The sequence below is a fragment of the Musca autumnalis genome, unplaced genomic scaffold (assembly GCF_047663935.1).
Source record: "Musca autumnalis isolate F117 unplaced genomic scaffold, ASM4766393v1 scaffold_5, whole genome shotgun sequence".
Lineage (NCBI taxonomy): Eukaryota > Metazoa > Arthropoda > Insecta > Diptera > Muscidae > Musca > Musca autumnalis.
This window is the reverse complement of record NW_027412088.1, coordinates 45,255,879-45,280,100: the sequence shown is the minus strand read 5'-3', so window position 1 is coordinate 45,280,100 and position 24,222 is coordinate 45,255,879. Positions and strand designations below refer to the sequence as shown.

The 24,222-nt window shown below is 36.0% G+C and overlaps 1 protein-coding gene across 1 annotated transcript; it reads right to left on the bottom strand.

The window, feature by feature from the left end:
• Positions 1–1,135: 1,135 nt before the first annotated feature.
• LOC141404857 (probable multidrug resistance-associated protein lethal(2)03659) lies at positions 1,136–23,519 on the bottom strand. The gene is made up of 9 exons (XM_073988639.1): positions 22,949–23,519; positions 15,631–15,716; positions 8,554–8,713; positions 8,099–8,474; positions 7,306–8,030; positions 4,366–5,232; positions 3,841–4,304; positions 2,068–2,846; positions 1,136–1,998 (listed from the first exon to the last, which is right to left on the bottom strand). Exons 1-9 carry the CDS (start codon positions 23,023–23,025, stop codon positions 1,543–1,545), a joined length of 3,990 nt encoding a protein of 1,329 aa, XP_073844740.1. The 5' UTR covers positions 23,026–23,519; the 3' UTR covers positions 1,136–1,542.
• Positions 23,520–24,222: the final 703 nt, after the last annotated feature.

Here is a 24,222-nt window from a genome sequence, read left to right as displayed (position 1 = left end):
CGACACATATCACCTTTTTGTCGATTATAAAGCTGCATTTGACGGTCCCCTCCGATCAAAGGTATTCCATACAATGTCTGACTTTGGTATCCCCGCAAAGTTCATCCGGCTTTGTAAGATGACTTTAACTGATACTAGGTCCTCAGTTACAAATGGAAAGAACCTCTCCGAAGAATTTTGTACCAAAAGAGGTTTCAGACAAGGAGACAGCCTTTCGTGTGACCTATTCAACATTTTGCTGGAAAAGGTAATACGAGATGCAAATGTCAAAAGAAATGGCACGATTTACACCAATAGCCACATGTAACTTGCTTATGCTGATGACATAGACATCATGGGACGATCAGTAAAGGAAGTAACTGATACCTTTAGGAAGGTCGAAGCAGAATCTGCGAAAGTGGGTCTGGCGGTAAACGGCGAAAAGACCAAATTGATGGTGTCGACGCGTAAAGCGTCCATAGAGCTCGGACCAACTGTGGAAGTTGGTACCTACAATTTTGAGGTAGTTAAATACTTCGTCTACCTCTGCACTGCCATAAACATAAGAAACAACATCAGTTGCGAAATAAGAAGAAGAATTGTATTCACCAACATATGCTACTATGGTTTAAGTAAGCAATTAAAAAACAAATGAGCCCGCTAAAAAGGCGTATGAATACATGCCACGTGGCGGTGCACGCAGAATCGGCAGGCAAAGTTTGACAGTTTTTAGCCTAAGCGTACTCTGGATAGTTTCACATACGACCACGTGTTGAGTTGTCCCTGTCCGGCTGTAGATATTTGCCGTTTAAACATCTTCAGGCTCAGATGTGTTCAGATCTATCCTGAACTCAATTAAATAAATTAAATAATAGCATTCAAAAATACGGCTTCCAGCCAAGTTGGACTAAAGGAAAAGTTTGGAGTTAAATAATTGGAATAAATTCTTTTTATACAATTTTCGAATGATTTACGTATAAATGCTTGTTTCCAAGATTAGCCCTCGTCCACCAACTAAAATAACATTCTAATATGTCTGATGATCGGAACTAACCTCCCGTGAAACGTAGCATAATGGATGAATTTGTTGGACTTCGGTGGACCTCATAGGTCATAACAGCTCCATTCGAAAGAGAATTAATTCAAACAAATAAAATTAGTATTTGATTTAAATTTATTTAAATAAGTATCTTACATTTATACATTTTAAATTATTTACAAAAACAGTCAAATGGACAATCGTACACACAGCTAATGTGTTTCCAAACATATATTTCGCACACATACATATTACATACATACAAATATTTTTTTGATAAACATTTTTGGCGTTCATTAGAACTGAACTTTTTTTAAGTTTATTTTGTACTACTTATGCTAAAAATTAATATTAGTTAATTATTATTTCTCAAAACTGGCAAAGGAAGTTCTGGAAGGAAAAATCCATCAACAAATAATACTTATTTTTATGTATTGGGTAGACTTAGAATTGCTCACTTTAAAGTGTCTTCGTGCATTTGTTCCTATTAATTAATGGTCTTTACTTAAGTCTTAATTTACATTCTATTGATCCTTTTTCACGTGCAACCGATTCTCAAATGCATTTTGAGCTACTTTCAATAAATTCTCATAAGTAGCTTGACCAGTCTGTTTGACCATACCAAGGAATACGCCCACCTTTGGTTCGGTAAGCAATTCATAGGGTGTACCAAATTCAACGGCACGACCAGCATCCATAACCAAAACTTTGTCGGAGTCCATAACGGTGTGCAGACGATGGGCAATTGTGAGTACGGTACAGTCTTGGAATTTATGACGGATGGTGGTTTGAATGAGAGCATCGGTTTGAGGATCAACATTGGCTGTGGCTTCATCCATAACAAGTATACGATTTTCACGGAGAATTGCACGGGCCAAGCACACCAATTGACGTTGGCCCACACTGAAATTGGTGCCACCTTCGGTGATTTTGGCATGCAGGCCATTGGGCATGTCGGCAACAACTTGTTTGAGTTTTACCTAAAGGAAACAAGAAAAGTTATTAATTTAAATTATTATTTTGAATTAAAATAAATATTAAGTTCTTACCTCCTCCAAAGCCTCCCACAATTTGGCATCGGAATATTCATCAAATGGATCCAAGTTGTAACGCATGCTACCCGAAAACAGCACCGGCTCTTGGGGAATAATAGAAATTTTCGATCTCAAATCATGTAAGCCCATATCCTGGGTATCTCTTTTATCGATGACAATGGAGCCATCATTGAATGACAAACGGAACAGGGCATTAATCAGTGATGACTTGCCCGCCCCTGTCCTACCCACAATACCCACTTTCTCACATGATTGTATAACGAAATTTAACGATTTCAAAACATAATCTGACTTGGGATCGGGAGCATAACGCAAGCTCAAATCATCAAAGACAATTGCACCCTTTTCTGGCCACGATTTTGGTGGTTTCTTATTGGGTTCCGATTCCAATTCACCCTCAGGTTCAATAGATTCATATTCCACAACACGTTCTATAGATGTCATCATATTTTCCAATTCAGCCGATTGTCTCATACCATATTGTACCATGCCAGTCAAACCCATGGCTTGGGTAATGGCCAAACCAACATCACCACCATTTTCCGGTGCAAATAGTAGGAAACTTAGGGTAATAACGGCAATATAAATCACACAAATACCATCCAGCCAATAGCCGAAGGCACGACTTGTCGTCAAGAACATGTAGAAACCGGAACTGTGTAAATCTTGATAGTTATCGAATTCCTGGATAAGAATATCTTGCGCCTTGAAGGCGCGTATGGTGGAGAGGCCGTTTAACGATGCTCCCAAGTGAGTGTAAATAGGAGAACGAGCTGTAAACAAAGAAAAAGGAAAATAAAAATTTAGAACACAGGAGAAAAGGCTCAGGTGTATTTGCAAACATTTAAACTAACTTAATCGAAAACGGATCAGCAGTATTTCCGGGATATAACCACGGGGTTATATAACCAAGAAATTTCAATTGAAGATTTCCTATGGAAACATGAATTCAGCCAGGCTGAATTGAAAATTTCCTATGGAAACTTGAATTCAGCCAGGCTGAATTGAAGATTTCCTATGGAAACATGAATTCAGCCAGGCTGAATTGAAGATTTCCTATGGCAACTTGAATTCAGCCAAGCTGAATTGAAGATTTCCTATGGAAACTTGAATTCAGCCAGTCTGAATTGAAGATTTCCTATGGAAACTTGAATTCAGCCAAGCTGAATTGAAGATTTCCTATGGAAACTTGAATTCAGCCAAGCTGAATTGAAGATTTCCTATGGAAACTTGCATTCAGCCAGACTGAATTGAAGATTTCCTATGGAAACTTGCATTCAGCCAGACTGAATTGAAGATTTCCTATGGAAACTTGCATTCAGCCAGCCTGAATTGAAGATTTCCTATGGAAACTTGCATTCAGCCAGCCTGAATTGAAGATTTCCTATGGAAACTTGAATTCTGCCAGGCTGAATTGAAAATTTCCTATGGAAACTGAATTGAAGATTTCCTATGGAAACTTCAATTAAGCCCGGCTGAATTGAGGATTTCCTAGGGAAACTTGAATTCAGCCAGGTTGAATTGAATATTTCCCATGGAAACTTGAATTAAGCCAGGCTGAATTGAAGATTTCCTATGGAAACTTGAATTCAGCCAGGCTGAATTGAAGATTTTCTTTTGAAAACTTGAATTCAGCCAGGCTGAATTGAAGATTTTCTTTGGAAACTTGAATTCAGCCAGGCTGAATTGAAGATTTCATATGAAAACTTGAATTTAGCCACGGTGAATTGAAGATTTTTTATGGAAACTTGTAATTCCGATACTTACTCACTGCTTCCAAACGCTTAACATCACGCGATGTCTTCAAATAGAACGATCTGATAAAGTAGAAGATGATAACCATAATAACCGTGGCCAAAATATACCAGGGATTGACGATGGACAGCACGACCACAATACCCAGCAAAGACAAAGAGATTTGTATAACATCGAGCAATACTTGTGGCAATATTTCATCAACTTGACCCATATCCTTGGAGAAACGATTTAGAATACGACCGGCCGGATTTGTATTAAAGAAGTACATGCTGGCACGGGTGACACTGACAAACATGTTGTTATGTAGGCGGGTGGATGATTTCGAGGCCATATTGAAGAACATAATACCACGCATCAGGGCGAAGAATATAACTGCCACATTAATGGCAGAGAAAATATAAATATCTACTGGATCGGTTTGTATTTCGGCACGGGTATCAATTTCATAGTGTTGTTTTTCGTTTTTGTTTACCCTATAACAAAAGATTATATACATCAAAATCGTATAAATCAAAATCATAATTCCCCACTTACCAATATGACAAGAAGAAATCACCTCCAGAACCCAATATCTGAGCACCAACACAGAAGAATATCATAAAGAACAAAATAACATAGCTGCCGCTGCTGCCGAAGTATTTTTTGTAAAGCTTAAAACTGATTTTACCCATCTCACGGTTCTCTTCAACTTGTTTGGGTGCATCGGCTTGCAGAGATTCCACTGTTGAGGCAACGGAGGTAACACTAATTTGCCTTTGTCTGCTGTTTTGGCGTTTCATTTTCTGCTTATCTCTATCGTCATCTACTTTACCATCTGTTTCCTCTGTACCATCATTGTCCTCGTCATCCTCATCACCTTTGTGTAGCAATAGTTTGGCATAATCAAAACCACTTTGACGCATTGATTCATATGTGCCCACTGCACGTAATTCTCCCTTGTCTAAGATTACAATACAATCTGCCTGTTCCAAAAATTGCAGCTGATGTGTTACCAGGATAACGGTACGATCTCTTAAATATTGACGCATACATTGATCGAAAAGATGACGTCCCACATGGGTATCCACAGCGGAGAGAGGATCGTCGAGAAGATAAATATCTGCCTGACGATATACAGCACGAGCTAAATTAATGCGAGCCTTTTGTCCTCCCGACAATGAGGCACCACGTTCTCCCACAATGGTTTTATCGCCATAGGGCAGAAGTTCAAAATCTCTTTCGAGAGCACACTTCTTTACGGTTAAGTTGTAACGTTTCTTGTCCATAGGTTGTCCAAAGAGAATATTCTGTCGCACAGTTCCAGTGAAAAGCCAGGGTTCTTGCGAGGCATACGACACAGTTCCATTGACTGTGACCGAACCCGAAGATGGTTGTAGTTCTCCCAGAATGGTTTGTATTAAACTGAAAGATACCAAATAATTCGTATTATTTTAAATTGTTTTGAATGGGAGGAAATTAAATTTAAACAAGTCGAAAGCGGACAAAATCAACAAAAAAATGCATTTAATCCGCCCGGGACGACGTTTTCTGAACTTTTATGAAATTATTAATTTACACAATTTTGTGTAATCTCAGCTAATTCGGTCAGTTAAGTGGCAGTAGGTAATCACTAAGGTAGCTAAACTCTGAAGTTTTTCCATGGAAACGTGAATTCAGCAAGGCTGAATTGACGTTTTCCTATGGAAACATGAATTCAGCAAGGCTGAATTGACGTTTTCCTATGGAAAAATGAATTCAGCCAGGCTGAATTGACGTTTTCCTATGGAAACCTGAATTCAGCCAGGCTGAATTGAAGTTTACCTATGGAAACTTGAATTCAGCCAGGTGGAATTGAAGTTTTCCTTTGGAAACTTGAATTCAGCCAGGCTGAATTGAAGTTTTCCTATGGAAACTTGAATTCAGCCAGGCTGAATTGAAGTTTTCCTATTGAAACTTGAATTCAGCCAGGCTGAATTGAAGTTTTCCTATTGAAACTTGAATTCAGCCAGGCTGAATTGAAGTTTTCCTATGGAAACTTGAAGTTTTCCTACGGAAACTTGAATTCAGCCTAGCGGAATTGAAGTTTTCCTACGGAAACTTGAATTCAGCCTGGCGGAATTGAAGTTTTCCTTTGGAAACTTGAATTCAGCCAGGCTGAAATGAAGTTTTCCTATGGAATTCAGCCAGGCTGAATTGAAGTTTTCCTATGGAATCTTGAAGTTTTCCTATGGAAACTTGAATTCAGCCAGGCTGAATTGAAGTTTTCCTATGGAAACTTGAAGTTTTCCTATGGAAACTTGAATTCAGCCAGTGTGAATTGAAGTTTTACTATGGAAACTTGAATTCAGCCAGTCTGAATTGAAGTTTTCCTATGGAAACTTGAATTCAGCCAGGTTGGAATGAAGTCTTCCAATGAAACTTGAATTCAGCCAGGCTGAATTGAAGTTTTACTATGGAAACTTGAATTCAGCCGAGCTGAATTGAAGTTGGCCTATGGAAACTTGAATTCAGCCAGGCTGAATTGAAGTTTTCCTATGGAAACTTGAATTCAGCCAGGCTGATTTGAAGTTTTCCTATGGAAACTTGAATTCAGCCAGGCTGATTTGAAGTTTTCCTATGGAAACTTGTATTCAGCCAGGCTGAATTGAAGTTTTCCTATGGAAACTTGAATTCAGCCAGGCTGAATTGAAATTTTCCTATGGAAACTTGAATTCAACCTGACTGAATTGGAGTTTTCCCATGAAAACTTGAAATCAGCCTAGCTGAATTGACGATTTCCAATGGAAACTTGAATTCAGCCTGGCTAAATTGACGATTTCCAATGGAAACTTGAATTCAGCCGAGCTGAATTGAAGTTTTCTTGAATTCAGCCAGGCTGAATTGAAGTTTTCCTATGGAAACTTGAATTCAACCTGACTGAATTGAAGTTTTCCTATGGAAACTTGAAGTTTTCCTATAGAAACTTGAATTCAGCCAGGCTGAATTGAAGTTTTCCTATGGAAACTTGAATTCAGCCAGGCTGAATTGAAGTTTTCCTATGGAAATTTGAATTCAGCCAGGCTGAATTGAAGTTTTCCTATGGAAACTTGAATTCAGCCAGGCTTGATTAAGTTTTCCTATGGAAACTTGAATTTAGCCAAGCTGAATTGAAGTTTTCCCTTGGAAACTTGAATTCAGCCAGGCTGAATTAAAGTTTTACTATGGAAACTTGAATTCAGCCAGGCTGAATTGAAGTTTTCCTATGGAAACTTGAATTCAACCTGACTGAAGTGGAGTTTTCCTATGGAAACTTGAATTCAGCCTAGCTGAATAGACGATTTCCAATGGAAACTTGAATTCAGCCTGCCTGAATTGAAGTTTTCCAATGGAAACTTTAATTCGAATTGAATTTGAATTGTTTATGTACATAACCCCCATACATGGCAAAACAAACCTATTTGCTCAATTTAAAATTCAATTTCCCCTTTTGTTAATCAATTTCTTTGAAAAACTTACGTTGATTTTCCCGAACCCACTGGACCAATAACAGCAATCAATTGTTTCTGCTTGAATTCCAACGAAACGTTATTCAAATTATTTTCCGTAGCTTCTGGATTCCATTTGGCAGTTACATTCTTCAAAACAATACCCAGCTCGTTACTGGGATCGGATCTAATTTCCACACTTTTACCATTTTCACTGATAATTGCCGGGATCATTTTACCATTGGCGACGGGTTTTTCTGACGCATCTACTTCATCCAAAAGCATGAATTTCTGTATTCTTTTGAAGGATACCAGTGTTTCGGCAACTTGAGCCACAGCCATGGGGAAATATGCAGTCATTGTCATGCGCAAAATATTATAGAAAGCTGTGACCACGAAGGCTTTTTCGGCGGTAAGGAAATAACCCAGCAAAACATATGTCACCAAGCTGGTAAATATTGAAATTCTCGATATGAACATGACAAATGAAATGATCATACCACGCAGGTAGTTGGTATAACGAATGGCTTTCATCTCCTTGCGTCGTATGTAGTCGACCATTTTACCGAATGGTATTTCCCAGGCATACATTTTGATCACCTGAATGCCGGAAACAATTTCGTTCATTAGGCGGACACGTTCATCGGTACAGAGGGCAGTGCGCAAGCGATAAATCGATGTTTTCTTGCCCATGTAGCCTTGTATGGGAACGAACAATAGCATCACAGCAATACCAATAAAGGAACAGGCGCCAATCTGAAAGGAGAATGAAGCAAATTAAATTACCTCTTTGTTGTACATAAACCTCCAAATGTTTACATTACCTCTTGATAAATAAAATAAGTAACCAAAAATATTTCCAAAGGTCCAATCCACACGAAATGCATATGCAACACCGATGTATCCAAACGTCCGACATCATTTGAAATCAAATTTACCATTTGACCCGATGTGGTGTTGACCATGGCACTCTTACTTAAACGCAATGCCTTGCGATAAATCATGCTGCATATGGCGACACGTATTTTCATGCCCATGTGAACAATGCCCAACATGTTGGGATGCATAAATAACACTGTTCCCGCACTTGCCACAATAACTCCAATGGCATATAGCAGAGCTTTGGATTGGTCGGATTTATCTGTTTCGGGATCGGCATAAAATGAGACAAGGGCACCCAAAAATAATGGTTGCGAACATCTGCAATATAAACAAGAAAAATGGTTGGTTAATTGAATGGTTTCTAAGCTCCAAACTATGTTTCTATTATTTAACTTACCTGAAGAAAATTTCAAAACAAAACATCAATATACCCAGTAACATATAACGCCAACCGAAAACTTTAACTGTGGCCTTAATCAGACTGGGATCTTTTCCTGTGACACGACTTTTCTCCACTTCATTCTGCCATGCTTCACTCAGTTTGTTGCCCATGAGATCTGTGAGGAAAATAGAATAGAGAAAATGAATATAATTCAATGCTGAATAAATTTTGTATATAGGAGACCTAAAATGCGGAAGGACTTATACTGCGATCACTTTAATAGTACTATTATTTTTACAATAACTTAAAATTACAATATCCCGGACAACACTACTAATTGTTGGTAGAATAGGCGTAGAATAAGTCTGAAAAACTACATAACCTAGAAATATCCCGTTACATTTAACCGCCACTTCTTTGCATTTTAATGCTTCTGTTACACGCAGAGAAGAAATATTGCAGGAGGAATCATATTTTATGAACAAAATAGTGTATTTAAAAAATCTGAAAATATATATTGTTGTTTCAACCATATATTTTGTGTCAGCAACCATAATGATACAAAATATATTGTTGCACGAACTGTACATATTTTCAGATTTTTAAAATGCATTATTTTGTTCTTAGAATATGATTGCTCCTACAATTTATCATATCTGTTGTATTCGTATCATTTGAATAGCACCCAAAAATGTGTCACGGTGCTCTTGAATCAAATTTACACCTGGGAAGTTTTTGCGGATTCTGAAACTACAATGTTTATAGATGAGAAAAATCAAAAAAAAATCGTCGGAGCGAAATAATAAATCGCGATTCAAGTTGACATTTTTAGGAGTTGTTTAGGTTTTCACGATTTTGCTTAGAAAGCGCAAGTCCTATCAGAATGAGACTGAAGAAAATGTTGTAGCTATGAAAATTCTCTACAAGACTTACCTCGCTGTAGGAATTTTTAAATAAATCGCGATCAAAATTCACACTTTTAGGTGTTTTTTAGGGTTTCACGATTTTGCTTGGAAACCGCTAGACCAATTGAAATGGAGCTAAAGAAAATGTTGTAGCTGTGAAAATTCTCTACAGGATTGACGTTTATGATTTGTTCTCAGCTGTACCATTTTTGAGATAAAGAAGCTCAGTTTACATTTTTAGGTTTTTTTGTTAGGGTTTCGCGATTTTACTTGAATACGGCAAGTCTTATCGGCATGGGACCTCAGAAAATCTTATAGCTGTGAAAATTCATTACAAGACTGGCTTATGTAATTGTTCCTAAGTTGTACCAGTTTTTTAGATATATAAGTTTACGGCGGGAAATTGCAGTCATGACATTGTTTTATAAGGAGACGATACATAATTGAATTTGAATTGTCCCAATTTCAACATCTATATCTCAAAAGTTGCAAATCCTACAAAAATATCATTAAGGTCAATCTTGTAGAGAATTTTGATAGCTACAACATTTTTTATTCCTATTTTGATAGGACTTGCGGTTTCCAAGCAAAATCGTAAAAACCTAAACAACCCCTAAAAATGTCAACTTGAATCGCAATTTATTTATTTGTTTTTTGATTTTTCTCATCTATGAACATTGTAGTTTCAGAATCCGCAAAAACTTCTCAGGTGTAAGCACCTTACATTTAAATTTGATTCAAAGCACCGTGGTGTTCAATTAAAAATCTATTTAAAACGAATTCATTGCTGACAACAGGGTCGTACTCAGGGTAGTTGTCAGGGAGCTACGTCACTCCGTTCCGAAGAAAGAACAAAATGTCAGTTTTTATGGAATATGGATTGTCCATTGACTAAATTGACGTAAACAACTAACAGAAGTCGAACAGGAGATATTTTATGGGTCTTCTAGCCATAGAAGACCATTTAGTAGCTCTTCTATCTATAGAAGACTATTAGGAAGTCTTCTATCAAAAGAAAACCGGAGCTTCGGAGGTATGGAGATATTCTATATATAAGACAGTTAGATGGTCTTCTACCTATATGTCTTCTATCCATAGAATACCTTTAGGAAGTCGTATATTTATAGAAGGCCTTTAGGAGGCATTCTATCCATAGAAGAACTTTAGGATTTCTACGCTATAGAAGATCTTAAGGAGGTGTTCTATACATAGAAGACCATTATGAGGTCTTCTATCCAGAGATTGGTCTTCTATCCATGGAAGACCTTTAGGGGGTCTTCTACCAATAGCCATAGAAGTCCATAAGAAGATCCTTAGAAGGACTTCAGTTCATAGAAGACCAATAGAAAGTATTTTATTTAGTGCACAATGCGGTGAAAGTAGATGGCCTCCATAAGGTTTTCTATGGATAGAAGAGGTCTTCTATCCATCGAAGACCACTTAGACTTCTTCTGACCACAGAAGATCAATTAGTGGTCTTCTAGACATAGAAGACCGGGTGTCTTCTAGCTAGCTATAGAAGACTTTTGGAGTTCTCCTACCCATAAAAAATCATTTAGGGGTCTTCTACCCATAGAAGATCTATAGGAGGCATTCTACCTATAGAAAACCATTAGAAGGTCGCCTATCCACAGAAGACCTTTAGTATGCCTACTATCCATAGAAAACCTTTAGGAGGTCCTCAGTCTTCAGTTCGTTGTACTTAAGGCTTATTGCCTTCACGACATCCATAAAGACTCCCTTGCTTCATCAGTCATCTTTAAAGACTCCGTGTCTCCCGTCCACCTTGTATAAAGAATGACTGCATTCAGTCCGCTTCTATAAAAACAGGCTGCCTGCAACCCGCCATCTATAAGCGATCTATATTACGACCCCTATCTTCAGTCAGCCATCTATAAGGACCCCGTGCCTTCAGTCCACCTTCTGTACAGAGTGACTGGCTTTAGAGGAGTACATACTAGGGTTATGACTTTTCTACTTTTTTACATTCACTTTGAGAGGGAAAAGAAAGTGATTTTTATCGATATGTGTTTTGTCGTTGACTACCTGCTAGATATGATTTTTTTACAGAAATCACATATATCGTATGAGCGGTCATTATTTAAACCCTATTTAATGCTTAAAGCCATATGGAGCAAAACAAGAACTATGTAGCCTCAACTAGCAAAATAAACTCAACAGGCACTGCAAGATCCTTTGTTATAACCTCAAAGCAGCAGCTGTTGGAAGCTCGCCACATTCCTTGGTCCATCTTCTGTTGGAATTCTTGCTTTGCAATGACTAGTCTATCAGGAAGACATGGTATTTGGGTAATGTAATGCGGGATAAATACTTCGCAGATTCATGCAGGAAGTGTTTCGTGATCTAGAATTTTGTTTCCCATACCTCGATATATTTTGCTTGCATCCGAAAATGAGGAACAATATTTAGTCCCACCAAAAAAAAAATACTCGACTGGAAGAATATGGTCTACTAATAAATCTGAAAACTTCGTGTTGCGTCAAAAATCAGTTTCAGTATTTGGCCAACTTGTCGAAGGAGAAGGTTCGCCATATCCAATGCTACGAATATGTCACATCTTTCTAAGCACTAGCCCTTCTGTGTGATTATCTACGCTTCTGACGTGGCCGTTGGTGGAATTCTGCCGCAACAGCATCTATAAGAAATACGGTACATATTATAGCGAACTGGTTGCTGCTTATTTAGTGGTCAAGTATTACCGAAGGCCGCACATTTATAATCTTCACAAATAACAAAATGTTAACGTTTGCGATCTAAAGAAATCTCGATAAGGCTAGACCTAGACTCGATAACTTTTCTCAATTTTCATCGGACATATGTACGTACGTCATATCAGCGGAGCGGATAACGTTGTCGCAGTCGCACTGTCACGCATTTTCAAAATCTCAATGCTAACATCGATTGAATATAATGAATTAGCTGGATCTCAGCTGACATTCTAAGATCCATAGAAACACACAGTAAAATCGGTTCATATGCTGTTAGGGATAAATGATTTCATCACTTATATATTGATATTTGGTCTGTTCCTTTACTTTTGAAAATGGTAAAACCGGCAAAAGTAGTAAAAGTTTTAAACCGCTCCCATATGAATTGTATGATGTTTGAAGTAAAGGAACGCTTTTCGAGTAAAAAATTTTAAAACTTGAAGGTTCTTGCACGTAAAGAAACGGAGCTATTGTTGGTCCTTTACCACCAAGCAAAGTCTATAGTTACATTCTAACCTGGGTTTTTCGCTTTACAAGGTGACCCGAAGCGATACCGATGGAAGTCCACAATGTCATCGGGCGAAGGATTACTAAGTATTGTACGCTTTATATGGAGAATTTTAGAAGTTTAAATATTACACCGTGGTTCTCAAGAATTAAATTAAAAATGGTAACAAAATTAAATGGCAAGCGTATTATTTGAGAGCTTCCATCATGAAGAAGAATATACTTATTGTGGCTAAGGGACAAATTATTTTCCAGTTTTATTGTATTTATAAATAAAACACTGTAACTTAATTTTTTTCAATTATTTATTTTTAGATAATACCGAATATAATGCCGAAAGAAAGTCCAAAACTTATCCCCAAAACAGGTTTCAACCTCTTCTTAAGATAAAATGTGTGACTCTTTGTGGGGGAGGTATCGCAAAAATTAGACCGATGTATTCCATCTTCGTATTTGACGTAAAAGCCAGTAGCGAACAATTTTGAAATTTTGTGTGGAAGGTACCTTAAGAAGAAGACTGATATTGGGCATATTTGCACCTAATTTAAGTGTGAAAGATATATTGCGATGCACTCCTTTTGAAAATTATCGTACCTATCAGACACATTACTTGGTCACTGTGGACCGTTATATGGAGGCTATACCACAACGTGGACCTTTGTTAACGTTTTATTGTGGAGAAGTTTTGGAACCACTGAGAACCACAAGTGTCAAATTGCAGCCAGTTCGGTCAAAAAATTTAATTAAGTCCCCAAAATACCATAAATCGGGAGTTATCGTTATATAAGGCCTATGCCAAAACGTGGACCTATCTCTACCATTCTTGGCGCAGAAGTTTTTTGATCGCTTGAAACTACAAGTGCCAAATTGGAGCCAATTTTGAAAGTAAATGTAGCTAAAATTCTCAAAATACCTTAAATCGGGAGGTACTGTTTTATGGGGGCTATATTGCCCACCTCTCTATGGAAAAAAGAGGGTGCAGCATTTTAGTGTTCGATGCCAATTTTTACGGACGCTAGAGTGATTGCAACAGACGGACATGGCAAATCGTCTTAGAATTTTATCCTGATCAATAACTTATATACGTTATATGATCACACATTATTAGTTCGATGTGTTACAAACAGAAACACAAACTAATACTGCTTGTTATAGCGCAAAATACGAAGAGAGATAAATCAATTCAAAATTAGATGAAATGGATAGCGTCTTAACAGGCTTGGTTATCGTACGCAGGACGACCAAATTGAGGATGAAAACACCTTTTTTGTGAACTTTAAAAATGCCGGCATACAGTGGTTCAGAATAGTTTTTTCCTGGTTAAAATTCTGTAACTTTTGAACGGATATAGATATTTTAATTCATGTTGGACAGATAACACAATCAGCTTCCAGTTGAATTATAAGCGGTCAAATTCGGTCTGGTTTTTTAAACTATTTTTCATCAAAATATGAGTGTTTTGTGGTTTTTATTGCATACTCGTATTCCTAATAAATAAATAAACAATAAAATTACGAAAAAAAACAAAAAAAAATCGAAAAAAAAATTTCAAATATTTAAAAAAATCACAAGCAAATTTAAATTTTTTCAAAAATTGGGTTTTCATAAAACTTATATAACTCGTATAAAAACTCATATACTCCAAAAAATGTTAATTTGTGTCAAAAAGCTGTGATTCCTATGGAAAACAGTATAGAAAACACAAATTTTTACCCATGTCATTTCAATAAATTGAAAAATGTGTTAAACGAACGGAACGGGACGGGTACAAATGTATATATGGGCTAAAAGAGGAGACTCTCGGGCATCTTTTTGTGAAAACAGAACATTTTCCCATGTTGTTCTAGAAAAGTTCTAGTCCACTAAATTTGGAATTTCATATAACTTAGTACCTGAGGAAAAATAAAATAGCTCATGTGGTGCAAACGCTAAACGATTTTCAAAGGCCACAATCTTACTTACCTTACAAAAAACAATATGTTTTATAGTTTCTAAAAAATAGCTACAACGTCTTTCTCCAGAAATTTGCAAAAATTACGTATTTCTCAAAAATGGGGAAAATTTTCGTCTTTAGGGGCACGTCACGCCCATACCTTCTAATATTTTGACCTAATTTTTTGGTTTCCTTAGTTTCAATATGTTTGCTATCGAATCCCACATAGAAATTAAATATCTTTGACAAAACAAAATTTTGATTTTTGGCCAGGAAAATCGATTCTTGAACCATTGTGCGGCATCCAAATCCATTATTTCGATGAGACATATATTTTATCGTTTCAAAGTGTGAATGCCACCGTTAAAGTCTAAAATATTGTATTGCATCGATTATTGCTTTAGGTTCTAGTGTTTTAAATACTGTACTAAAAGTTGATTTTTAAGTACCAATTGAAAACCCATAAGTTAATAAATAACCATGACTGTCACAATATTAAATTTAAAAAATCTACCTAGTTGATGCCATATTCACGGTAACACTTGAAATTTAATACGATAAAAAGTCAAACAATCTTATCAACAACAACAACTACACACATGTGTTTAAACATGACTGCATAAATTTGAGTAATTATTTTCACTTTTCTTTTAATAAAGATAACAACGCATGGCCTTCTTTTTCATACGCTGCCTGCTAATATGGTGACTGAACCAATTATCAGTTCACATTACCACGTTTTAAAATTTTTTTCGTTTACTACGCTTTGATGACTTGCTTTTTTGTTGTAAATTGATTGAAAATAAAAGCTATTCAATTGTTTTCAATCGGAAGAAAGATAATATTATTTTGTTCAAACCGCAAAAAAGCAAAAACAAAAATGTAAGAATATTTATAACGTTCACGTAATACACATTAATTGTAGATTGTAGAATATAAGAAACCGATTGAAAAAACTTGATTTATTTTCTATCGCTTATCGATTTTGAACATTGAATAACTGTTAAGAAATGCTTACCAGATTTGTGTTCTTTAAGGGCCCGAAAAAGATCTGTTTCATCGAGTACCTTTTTGCGACCCTTGAAAAATGTCGGCATTGTGAAACTGAAATGATGAAGAAATAAAAATAGTTGTTAAAATATTAGTTATGTTTACTAAAATAATGTTAAATTAAAATAAGGTTCTGTTTTAAACACTGAACTTTGTACTTGAATTATGCTTATCATCAGAAACCACAATGCCCAGTAGATGGGAGAATGTGGCATTGATTTTAATATGTTTTGAATCACTTTTTCATTTGAAATAAGTTGTCCGATTAATCATTAATGTATTTCTAACTGGGGATTTCTGAGGGAAATTGGACACTTTTTGAAAAAGTGGTTTTTGATTTCCTTTATATTTTACAGTGTTGATGCTGCTCATCAACAAAGTAGATATTTAGACTACAAAAACCCTAGTAAGGTTTTGTCCTGTCAGATCTAATTCGGATTTTATGGCCTCATCTAAACCGGGCTAAATCTACACTTTTTTGCACTTATCAGGCCTTTATCTCAGAAACGAATAGGAATTTGGCCTTGCTGTCTTTAGCAATATTGTATCCCTAAACTAGTAGACCTTTTCTCTTAAAAAAATCATATACGAAAAATTCCATCTAGAGCATCAGAACCTATAAAATAAAGAAAATTTTACATAATTGCTGACATTCTGATCAGTATCGGCTAAACTACTGGGAGTTGAACCAAGTAACCTTTTGCAAAAATCTTCCAAATGAAGGTCTCAACAATTCCTTAGAATATTCTGAAACTCTAAAATGCTTACTTCATGTTGTTTCAGCGGTATTTGGGATCATATCTTTTACAACACGTATTTCAAACGCAGTTCACACCAACAGTTTATTCTCGCATTTCGTATTTCACAACATTATTGACATTTTTATTAAATCGTCGTTGAAAAATGTACTGAAAACAACGGGATAGAGGCATTTAACAACAATGATATGTTCTGAAGAGTTGTGTATTACATTCCAGGGAATATTTTTCCAAAAGAAAATATTCAGAAAAATTAACGGTTTTGGAGATACGGTGCGAAATGTATAAAGATTGTGGAATTTTCGCATATATTTTGAAATTTGAGGCAATAAATGTAGTTCTTCGAGTTCATTATTTCTCCAAACATTTTATTCTTGTCCTTATCTACAAATTTGGTTCAGAGGTCAGAAGAAGATTCGCATTGGTTTCAGAGATATAGCCCCGAATTTCTTTAAAAACTTAATATTTAACCATGTTTAGATGGGACCATAAAATCCGAGCTGGATCTGACACAACAAAACCCAACTAGGGTTTCTTGTCGTTTGGGTCTGTACTTTCAAAAAATCTTCAGTTCGAATTGTTTGCACAAGATTACCTTAAAAATGTTGCACAGTGTTATTGTCTTTTTAGGATGGAGGCCATTATTTATGAAAAATCCTGTTTGTATTTTTTATTTTTTATCAGTTATCTAATAAAAAATAGAAACAAATGCACAGTGGTCTTGGATTCAATTTTCGCAATTGAATATTTAAAAACAAATTTTTTTTTATGATTGCACTCTTCGATTTTCTTGATTCTTTTGTATTAAACTACGATTAATTACAAAAAATTTAAGTCCTCTTTGGTAGTGGGATTCGAATAATTATTATTTTTTCTTATTGTTTTCCTTTGTACCAACCAGTGTGAAACATTTGTTATTTTACCAAAAAATTAAAATTTACATTTTTTTAAGATTTTTTTTTTTTTTTTTGCTTTATTTAGGAAGTTCTTCAACATTAGCATTTTTGCGTCCATGCTCCAACCGAAGACAAGGACGAACAGACCAAAGAAATATTCTACGAATGCTTAGAAAACAATGTGACCGCTGGCCTGCCCACGACATTAAAATTATTCTATACGATTTTAATGGAAAAATTGGAAAGGAGAATATCTTTGGTGAAACATCTGACAATGGAAGAAGGCTGATAAACTTCACAGCGGCAAAAAAAAAAGTAGTTAGAAGCACCAGATTTAAGCATCTTGACATTCGTAAGGTCACCTGCCTGTCTCCAGATCAAAGAACAAGAAATCAAATTGATCGCTTTGTGATAGAAGGAAGACACTTATCGAGCGTTTTGGATATACGTTCGTTCCGAGGAGCAAACATAGACTCGAACCATTACCTTGTTGCAACAAAGATACGTAACCGATTAAACGTAGCAAATAAAGTAAGAACAGACACCACACAGAAGTTGGACATAGGTAAGCTGCAATCACAACAGTTAACCACAGCATATTCCACTCAACTGGCCCAATTGCTTAATCAAAGCACTCCTCGTCCTGATAACATATTAGCACAAGAGCAAAATAATGCCACCTCCATGCAAACAAACGCAAAATCCATACATAAAACCAGAGATCTCCACCAAGAAAACCACGGTATGACCAAGAGTGTCGTGGTGCTACCGAAGAGAAAAATTCGACAAATGGGGTTACTCTACAATCAGTAGCTACGCTTAGCACACGAGATAGGTATCGGGAGAAAAGGAGAAAAGAGAAATGTCTTTTCCACAGGAAATAGAGAGAAATTGAAAGCGGGAGTGTGACAAAATCGAGATGTACAGGAGTCAATATGAAGTCCAAAAATTCTACGAAAGAGTGAAACATCAAGCTGATGGCATTGGTACAGGCACATCCTCCTGTAGGGACCAACAAGGTAATTTGGTAACTGATACAGATAGTGTGCTCGGAATATGGAAAGAGCATTTTTCCAATTTGGAAGACGACGAAGAATGCAACAGATCCAATCTCAGAAGATGGTATTGAATGTATACCGCTCGGCCAAGATGAGGTAAAAACAACAATAAATCGGCTAAAGAATAATAAGGCAGCAGGAGGCGACACGCTTATAAGGTGAATGCGTAAACTATTTATCACCATCTGGCAGGAAGAACGCGTACCCGATGATTGGAAGCTGTGCATCCTGTGTCCCGTCCACAAAAAGGGTCATACGACTGTGTGCTCTAACTATATGGACGTAAGTCTTCTCCCTATTTCCTACAGGATGGTGTCAGGGATATTGTGCGAAAGACTAAACCCTACGGTCAACGAACTAATTTGGCCATACAAATGCGGCTTTAGGCCTGGAAATTCCACCCTTGGCCAGCAAATACTGGAGGAGACCCATGAGGTGCAGATCGACACCTATCACCTTTTTGTTGATTATAATGCTGTCTTCGACAGTCCCTTACGTTCAAAGGGATTTCTAGACATGTATGAATTTAATATCCCCGCAAAGCTTATTCGGCTTTATAAAATTGCATTAACTGATACTTGGTCCTCAGTTAAAATAGGAAAGAACCTCTTCGAAGAGTTTAGTACCAAAAGAGGTTTCACATGGAGACATCCTTTCGTCTGACTTATTCAACATTTTCCTGGAAAAGGTTATACGAGATGCAGATGTTTAAATAAATGGCACAATTCACACCAATAGCCACATGTTACTTGTTTATGCTAATGCTATAGACAACATGGGACGATCAGTAGGGGAAGCAACTGATACCTTTAAGAAAGTTGAAGAAAAATCTGCAAAAGTGGTCTGGCGGTAAACGGCGATAAGACCAACTTGATGGTGTCGACGCGCTATGCGTCCAAAGAACTCGGACCAACTGTGGAAGTTGTTTCCTATAATTGTGAGGTAGTTAAAGACTTCGACTACCTCGGCACCGTAATAAACATAACAAACAACATCAATTTTGAAAACGAAGATGAATTGTATTGGTCAACAGTTGCTATTTTAGCTTAAGTAAGCTGTTTAAAAACAAAGCCATATCTCGTCACACAAAAGTAAAACATTACAAAACACTGATACTACCCGTGCTAATGTATGGCTCCGAAGCCTGGGTACTTGTGCAATCAGATAAGGCAGTGTTTGGCGTGTTTGAGAGAAAAATTCTTCGAAAGATCTAAGGGTGAATACCGTTTTTTGTGCGTTATATCGAAATGTTGACCTGCTTAAAAAATTTCTGGAGAAAAAATTTTGTAGTCCAAATTAACCACTGAGCTTTTAGGCCATTATCTCAGGACGTATGGACTGCCAACGGAAAAAATTTTCAAGGTAACCTTCTGCAAAAAAAAAAAAGATAATAATAAATAGATGCAAGACGAGTCCTTAAACTAAATTTTCCCCCAACTTTATGTAGAAGGTACCCCCCCAACTAAAGACCTAAAGAAAAGTAGCAAACAAAATACTTCTCACGTCTATAGGGTTTTTTGAGTTTTGGGCCAATTTCTCTGGGAAATATGTACTTGGACAACCTGATGAAAAAAATTCAAAACGAAGGAGTGGACCGATATAGTCAATATTCGAACCCGATCTATGCCTGGAAGTAATATTACCATATGCAAAGTTATGACCAATTCTGTTACTCCCTACAAGAGTTATCGCATTTTAGCGAACATTTTTGAATATTTGTGGGGGAGGTACAGGAAGGAGTGGACCGATATGAACTTAAACTAAGTTTGGACATACTATTATGAGCGCCAGACAGACGGACGGACATTGCTAAATCGACTCCAAATTGTCTGAAACGGATTTCGTCCAAACATACTTGGCTTCTATAACCATTATTCAATTTATTATAATTTCACTCATAAACTACGTATGATTTGCGGATATATTTGTAGTTTTAAGGCACTACAAACAAATCACAACTTCTTTGACTTAACATAGCATATTACCGCTGCACTTTTGAACGAATAGATATATATTTATAACTTTTTTGTTCTACAGATAACCCTTTTAGCTTTCCGATGTATCGAAAAGGACCAAATTCGATCTAGTAGCTGCATAGGAATTCAAGGTCAAAGTTAAAATGTTGATTTTTTTCATATTTTTCTCTGTTCCATGCTGTTCCCTAAAAGTTCTTGTACACTAAATTTGTAATTTCACAAAAATGTAGTACCTGAGGTAAAATAAATTAGCTCACTTCGTGTAAACGCCATGATAATAATTTAAAACGGCTCTTAAAGGCATCAACAAAACAACAATGAACACAATATATGTTATAGTTTCCGAGAAAAACCTATTTCTTTCTCCAGAAATTTGCAAAACTGATGTACTTCCCAAAATTGGGAAAAAATTTTCATCCACAAGTTCCAATATATTGATCTATTTTTTTTTTCATGAGATTTGTATATGGTACCTTAAAAACGAAAAAAAGATTCGAAAAGCATTCGTAGCTTATGAGTAAAATTATAAAAAACTTTAGAGGTAAATGTACAATTCAAAAATGAAACTTAGGGCCCGTTTATGTATGTCGATAAGAAAACGAATGCGGAAGAAAAACTACCAAATTTGAGTGTGTATTTTAAATTTGTTTTTTGCTTTGAAGCAAAAGCAAATGAAATAATATTTCAAAAACTAAAGTTTGGGTGTCTTTCATGCGCACACATTTTCGTTTCGAAATACATAAACTGGGTGTTATAGTTGTCGGCAGGTACGTTTAAATGTGAGCTATACCGAAACGTGGACCTATATTGAACATTTTGTGCAAGGAGGTATGGTGTTCCCTCAGAACTTAAAATGCAAAATTATAGATAAATCGGTTGGAAAATTTGGCTAAAATCGTCAAAATACCGAATATCGGGAGGTACATTTATATGGGAGCTATACCTAAACTTGGACCTACATTGAACATTTTTTACACGGACGTATGGTCTTCCCTCCGAAGTCAAAATACAAAATTAAAGGCAACTCGGTTAGAAAATCTGGCAAAAATCTTCAAAATACCGAATATAGGGAGGTTCGTTTATGTGGAAGCTATACCTAAACGTTGACATATATTGAACATTTCTTGCAAGGTGGTATGTTGTTCCCTCAGAACACAAAATGCAAAATTACAGCCAAATCGACTGGAAATTTTGGCTAAAATCGTCAAAATATAAAAAATCGGGGGGTACATTTATATGGGGGCTACACCCAAATGTGGACCTACATCCATTAAATTTGTTTTTCTCCCTTTTGTGCTCTTTATAAAACTAAGTTTAAAATTTCGAAGCGTTAACTCAATTTGAACTATTTTTGGAACTCCTTTCCATACAAGTAGGACAACTGTGCAATGCTTAATTAATTTACCAAAATTCTTAATAAGTTCGAAAATTAATTATATCAATCAATTTTTGTAAAAAATTCACGTAGCCTGTCCGTTAAATCCAATACATGTGGTAGGAGGGAAACTAAAAAGCTTCTGGTCTAGGCAACACGCAGTGTTGCAAGACGTCATTTGACATTTTTTGGGAAAGTTTACAGTTTTTAGTCTAAACGTACTCAGGACAGTTTGCAAAAAAAAGGAATTTACTTGTGAACATTTTCGTCCGATCATTTTTCACAACTTTCTGCGTAGATAATAACGGCAAGAGTGCATCAATCTAGTTATATCTTTGTATGTCATAAAGGACCATCCTATAGCTCTAAGAAAAATTGGTTCAGTGAATTCAGTCGTGGCCGACACCCGTTAAAAACGAAGATCGTAAGGGTCGTCCAAAAAAATTAAGACGTGCGTGATAGTGCAAGATCGCCATGCTATATAGCGTGAGATAGATGCTTCCTTGGGCATTTATTCCACCTACTAACAATTGTTTTTGCATTTGTAACTCCTGGCGGCAAAAATGGAGTTGTTCTCGTTGGATTCCGTGTTGATCGGCACAAGAACTTTCGAAAAAATACGAACACAGTGCTTCAGAAGATGGATGCAGGAGACGAAACATGGAACTATGCGTATGAGCCCGAAAAAAAGCAAACTGCAAATCGCGTTTTCATTGTTAGGCCAGAAACTTTTTTATATACCCTCGTATTTTTGTTTTGTTTTTATTGTTTTACTCTTATAGGTTGTGTCTATACTTCTGTTGGCAAAACCGACTAATAATATTTTGCTTGTGTTCATACATACATATAAGTACATAAATATAATTCAGTTCACAATGACATACATATATTGTATATGTATATTGTCTGCTACAATTTGGAAATTTTGATACATTTCGTTCGTATAGACCGTATTTAAAAGTTCATATCCCTATTGCATTTCACTATTAAAAAAACACTACTCATGCTGAGTTTATTAAATTCGTAAAGTATATGTATGTATATGTATATTTGTTTTAATTTTATCTCTGCACAAAATATAATTTTTAATTTCCTTGTATGTCACGAAATACGTATTTAATTTGAGAAACGAAACTTTTTTATTATCGGTGTTCTTGATTATCTTGAAAATTATACATAGTATTGCCATAAATAATTGTACAATCATTAAAATATCAACTCACCAAAACATCATTGTCGACAAAGGATTTGAGGACTCCCGCGGATTTGGCGGCAGTTCATCTGCTTTAAATGATTGCATTTTATTAACTTTTTATTTTTACTAATTCGGTATAATTTTTAATATGTGTGTATCATGTATTCTCTATAATATATATTTTTTCTAATTTATCCAACACATTTAAACTTTAAGATTTCCTTCTCCGTTTTTTTTCACACAACTCTCACAACGCAGCGTTGGAGTCTTGGCACACTTTCACAATTGAACACTTCTTGTTTCACTTGTTGATTCTTGACAATCGGGTTTTCGACGTTGCGTTTCTTAAACTTAACCCAACCACTTCCCTAAGCTAACTGAATTGTGACACTACCAAAAAAATGCAAAACCACCTCGGATTATAAACTAGCGGTTATCTTAAATGATAACGTTCTCCCTCGCCCCAATCCGACTTCTATTGTGATAACAATTCTCACTACAAAATTTCAAGGTGTGCGAAAAAAACCGAATAATTCTTCTTCGTTGGGTGATTACCGAACAAGCTAGCGAGCGCCTCTATCGATTGTAGTATGGAAATTATTTAATTGTTAACATATGACGCGCGTTTGCCCCTATCTGGGGTTTATTTTATGTGATGTTGTTGTTGTTTTTAATGATCCGAAATGACTAAGCAAAAAATGTGCAAGTCTGCCTGAGTTAGTGATTAGTACGATTGTTTGGTGTTAGACTGTATAAATTATGTGCAAGAATATTTGATATGTGTATGTTTGAATATTCATAAAAGCATGATTTTCTATTTATAAACAAACAAACAAACAAACCGAAGTGATCTCGCTTATTGGGGAGAAATAGAGAGAGATTTTAAAAGCTCAGTTCTAAACTGGTTTGACTAATTCTCAATTATAATAATCAAAACGTATTTTTGTTAAGTTTCTAATAATAATTATAATATTATTATTGTCACGTGTTACAACGTATATACATACAAACATACATATACTCGTATGTATATGTATGTATGTATGTTCATGCTAGCATATTGTTTTATATGTGAAATGTCAATCGTTTCTAGTTTTACTGTTCGTCATACTCAATATTTCGTTCCATTAGAATGATATTCATAATATCGGGCATGTTAGGTGTTGCCTATTTTTATCATAAAATAATGTTTTCGCAGTTGATAAATAACTTCACAGTGCACAGTGGTCCCACTTGTATGGGAAGGTGAGACAAAAATATTTATAATCGTCGGATCAATCTGATTTTTCCAGTATATGCTAA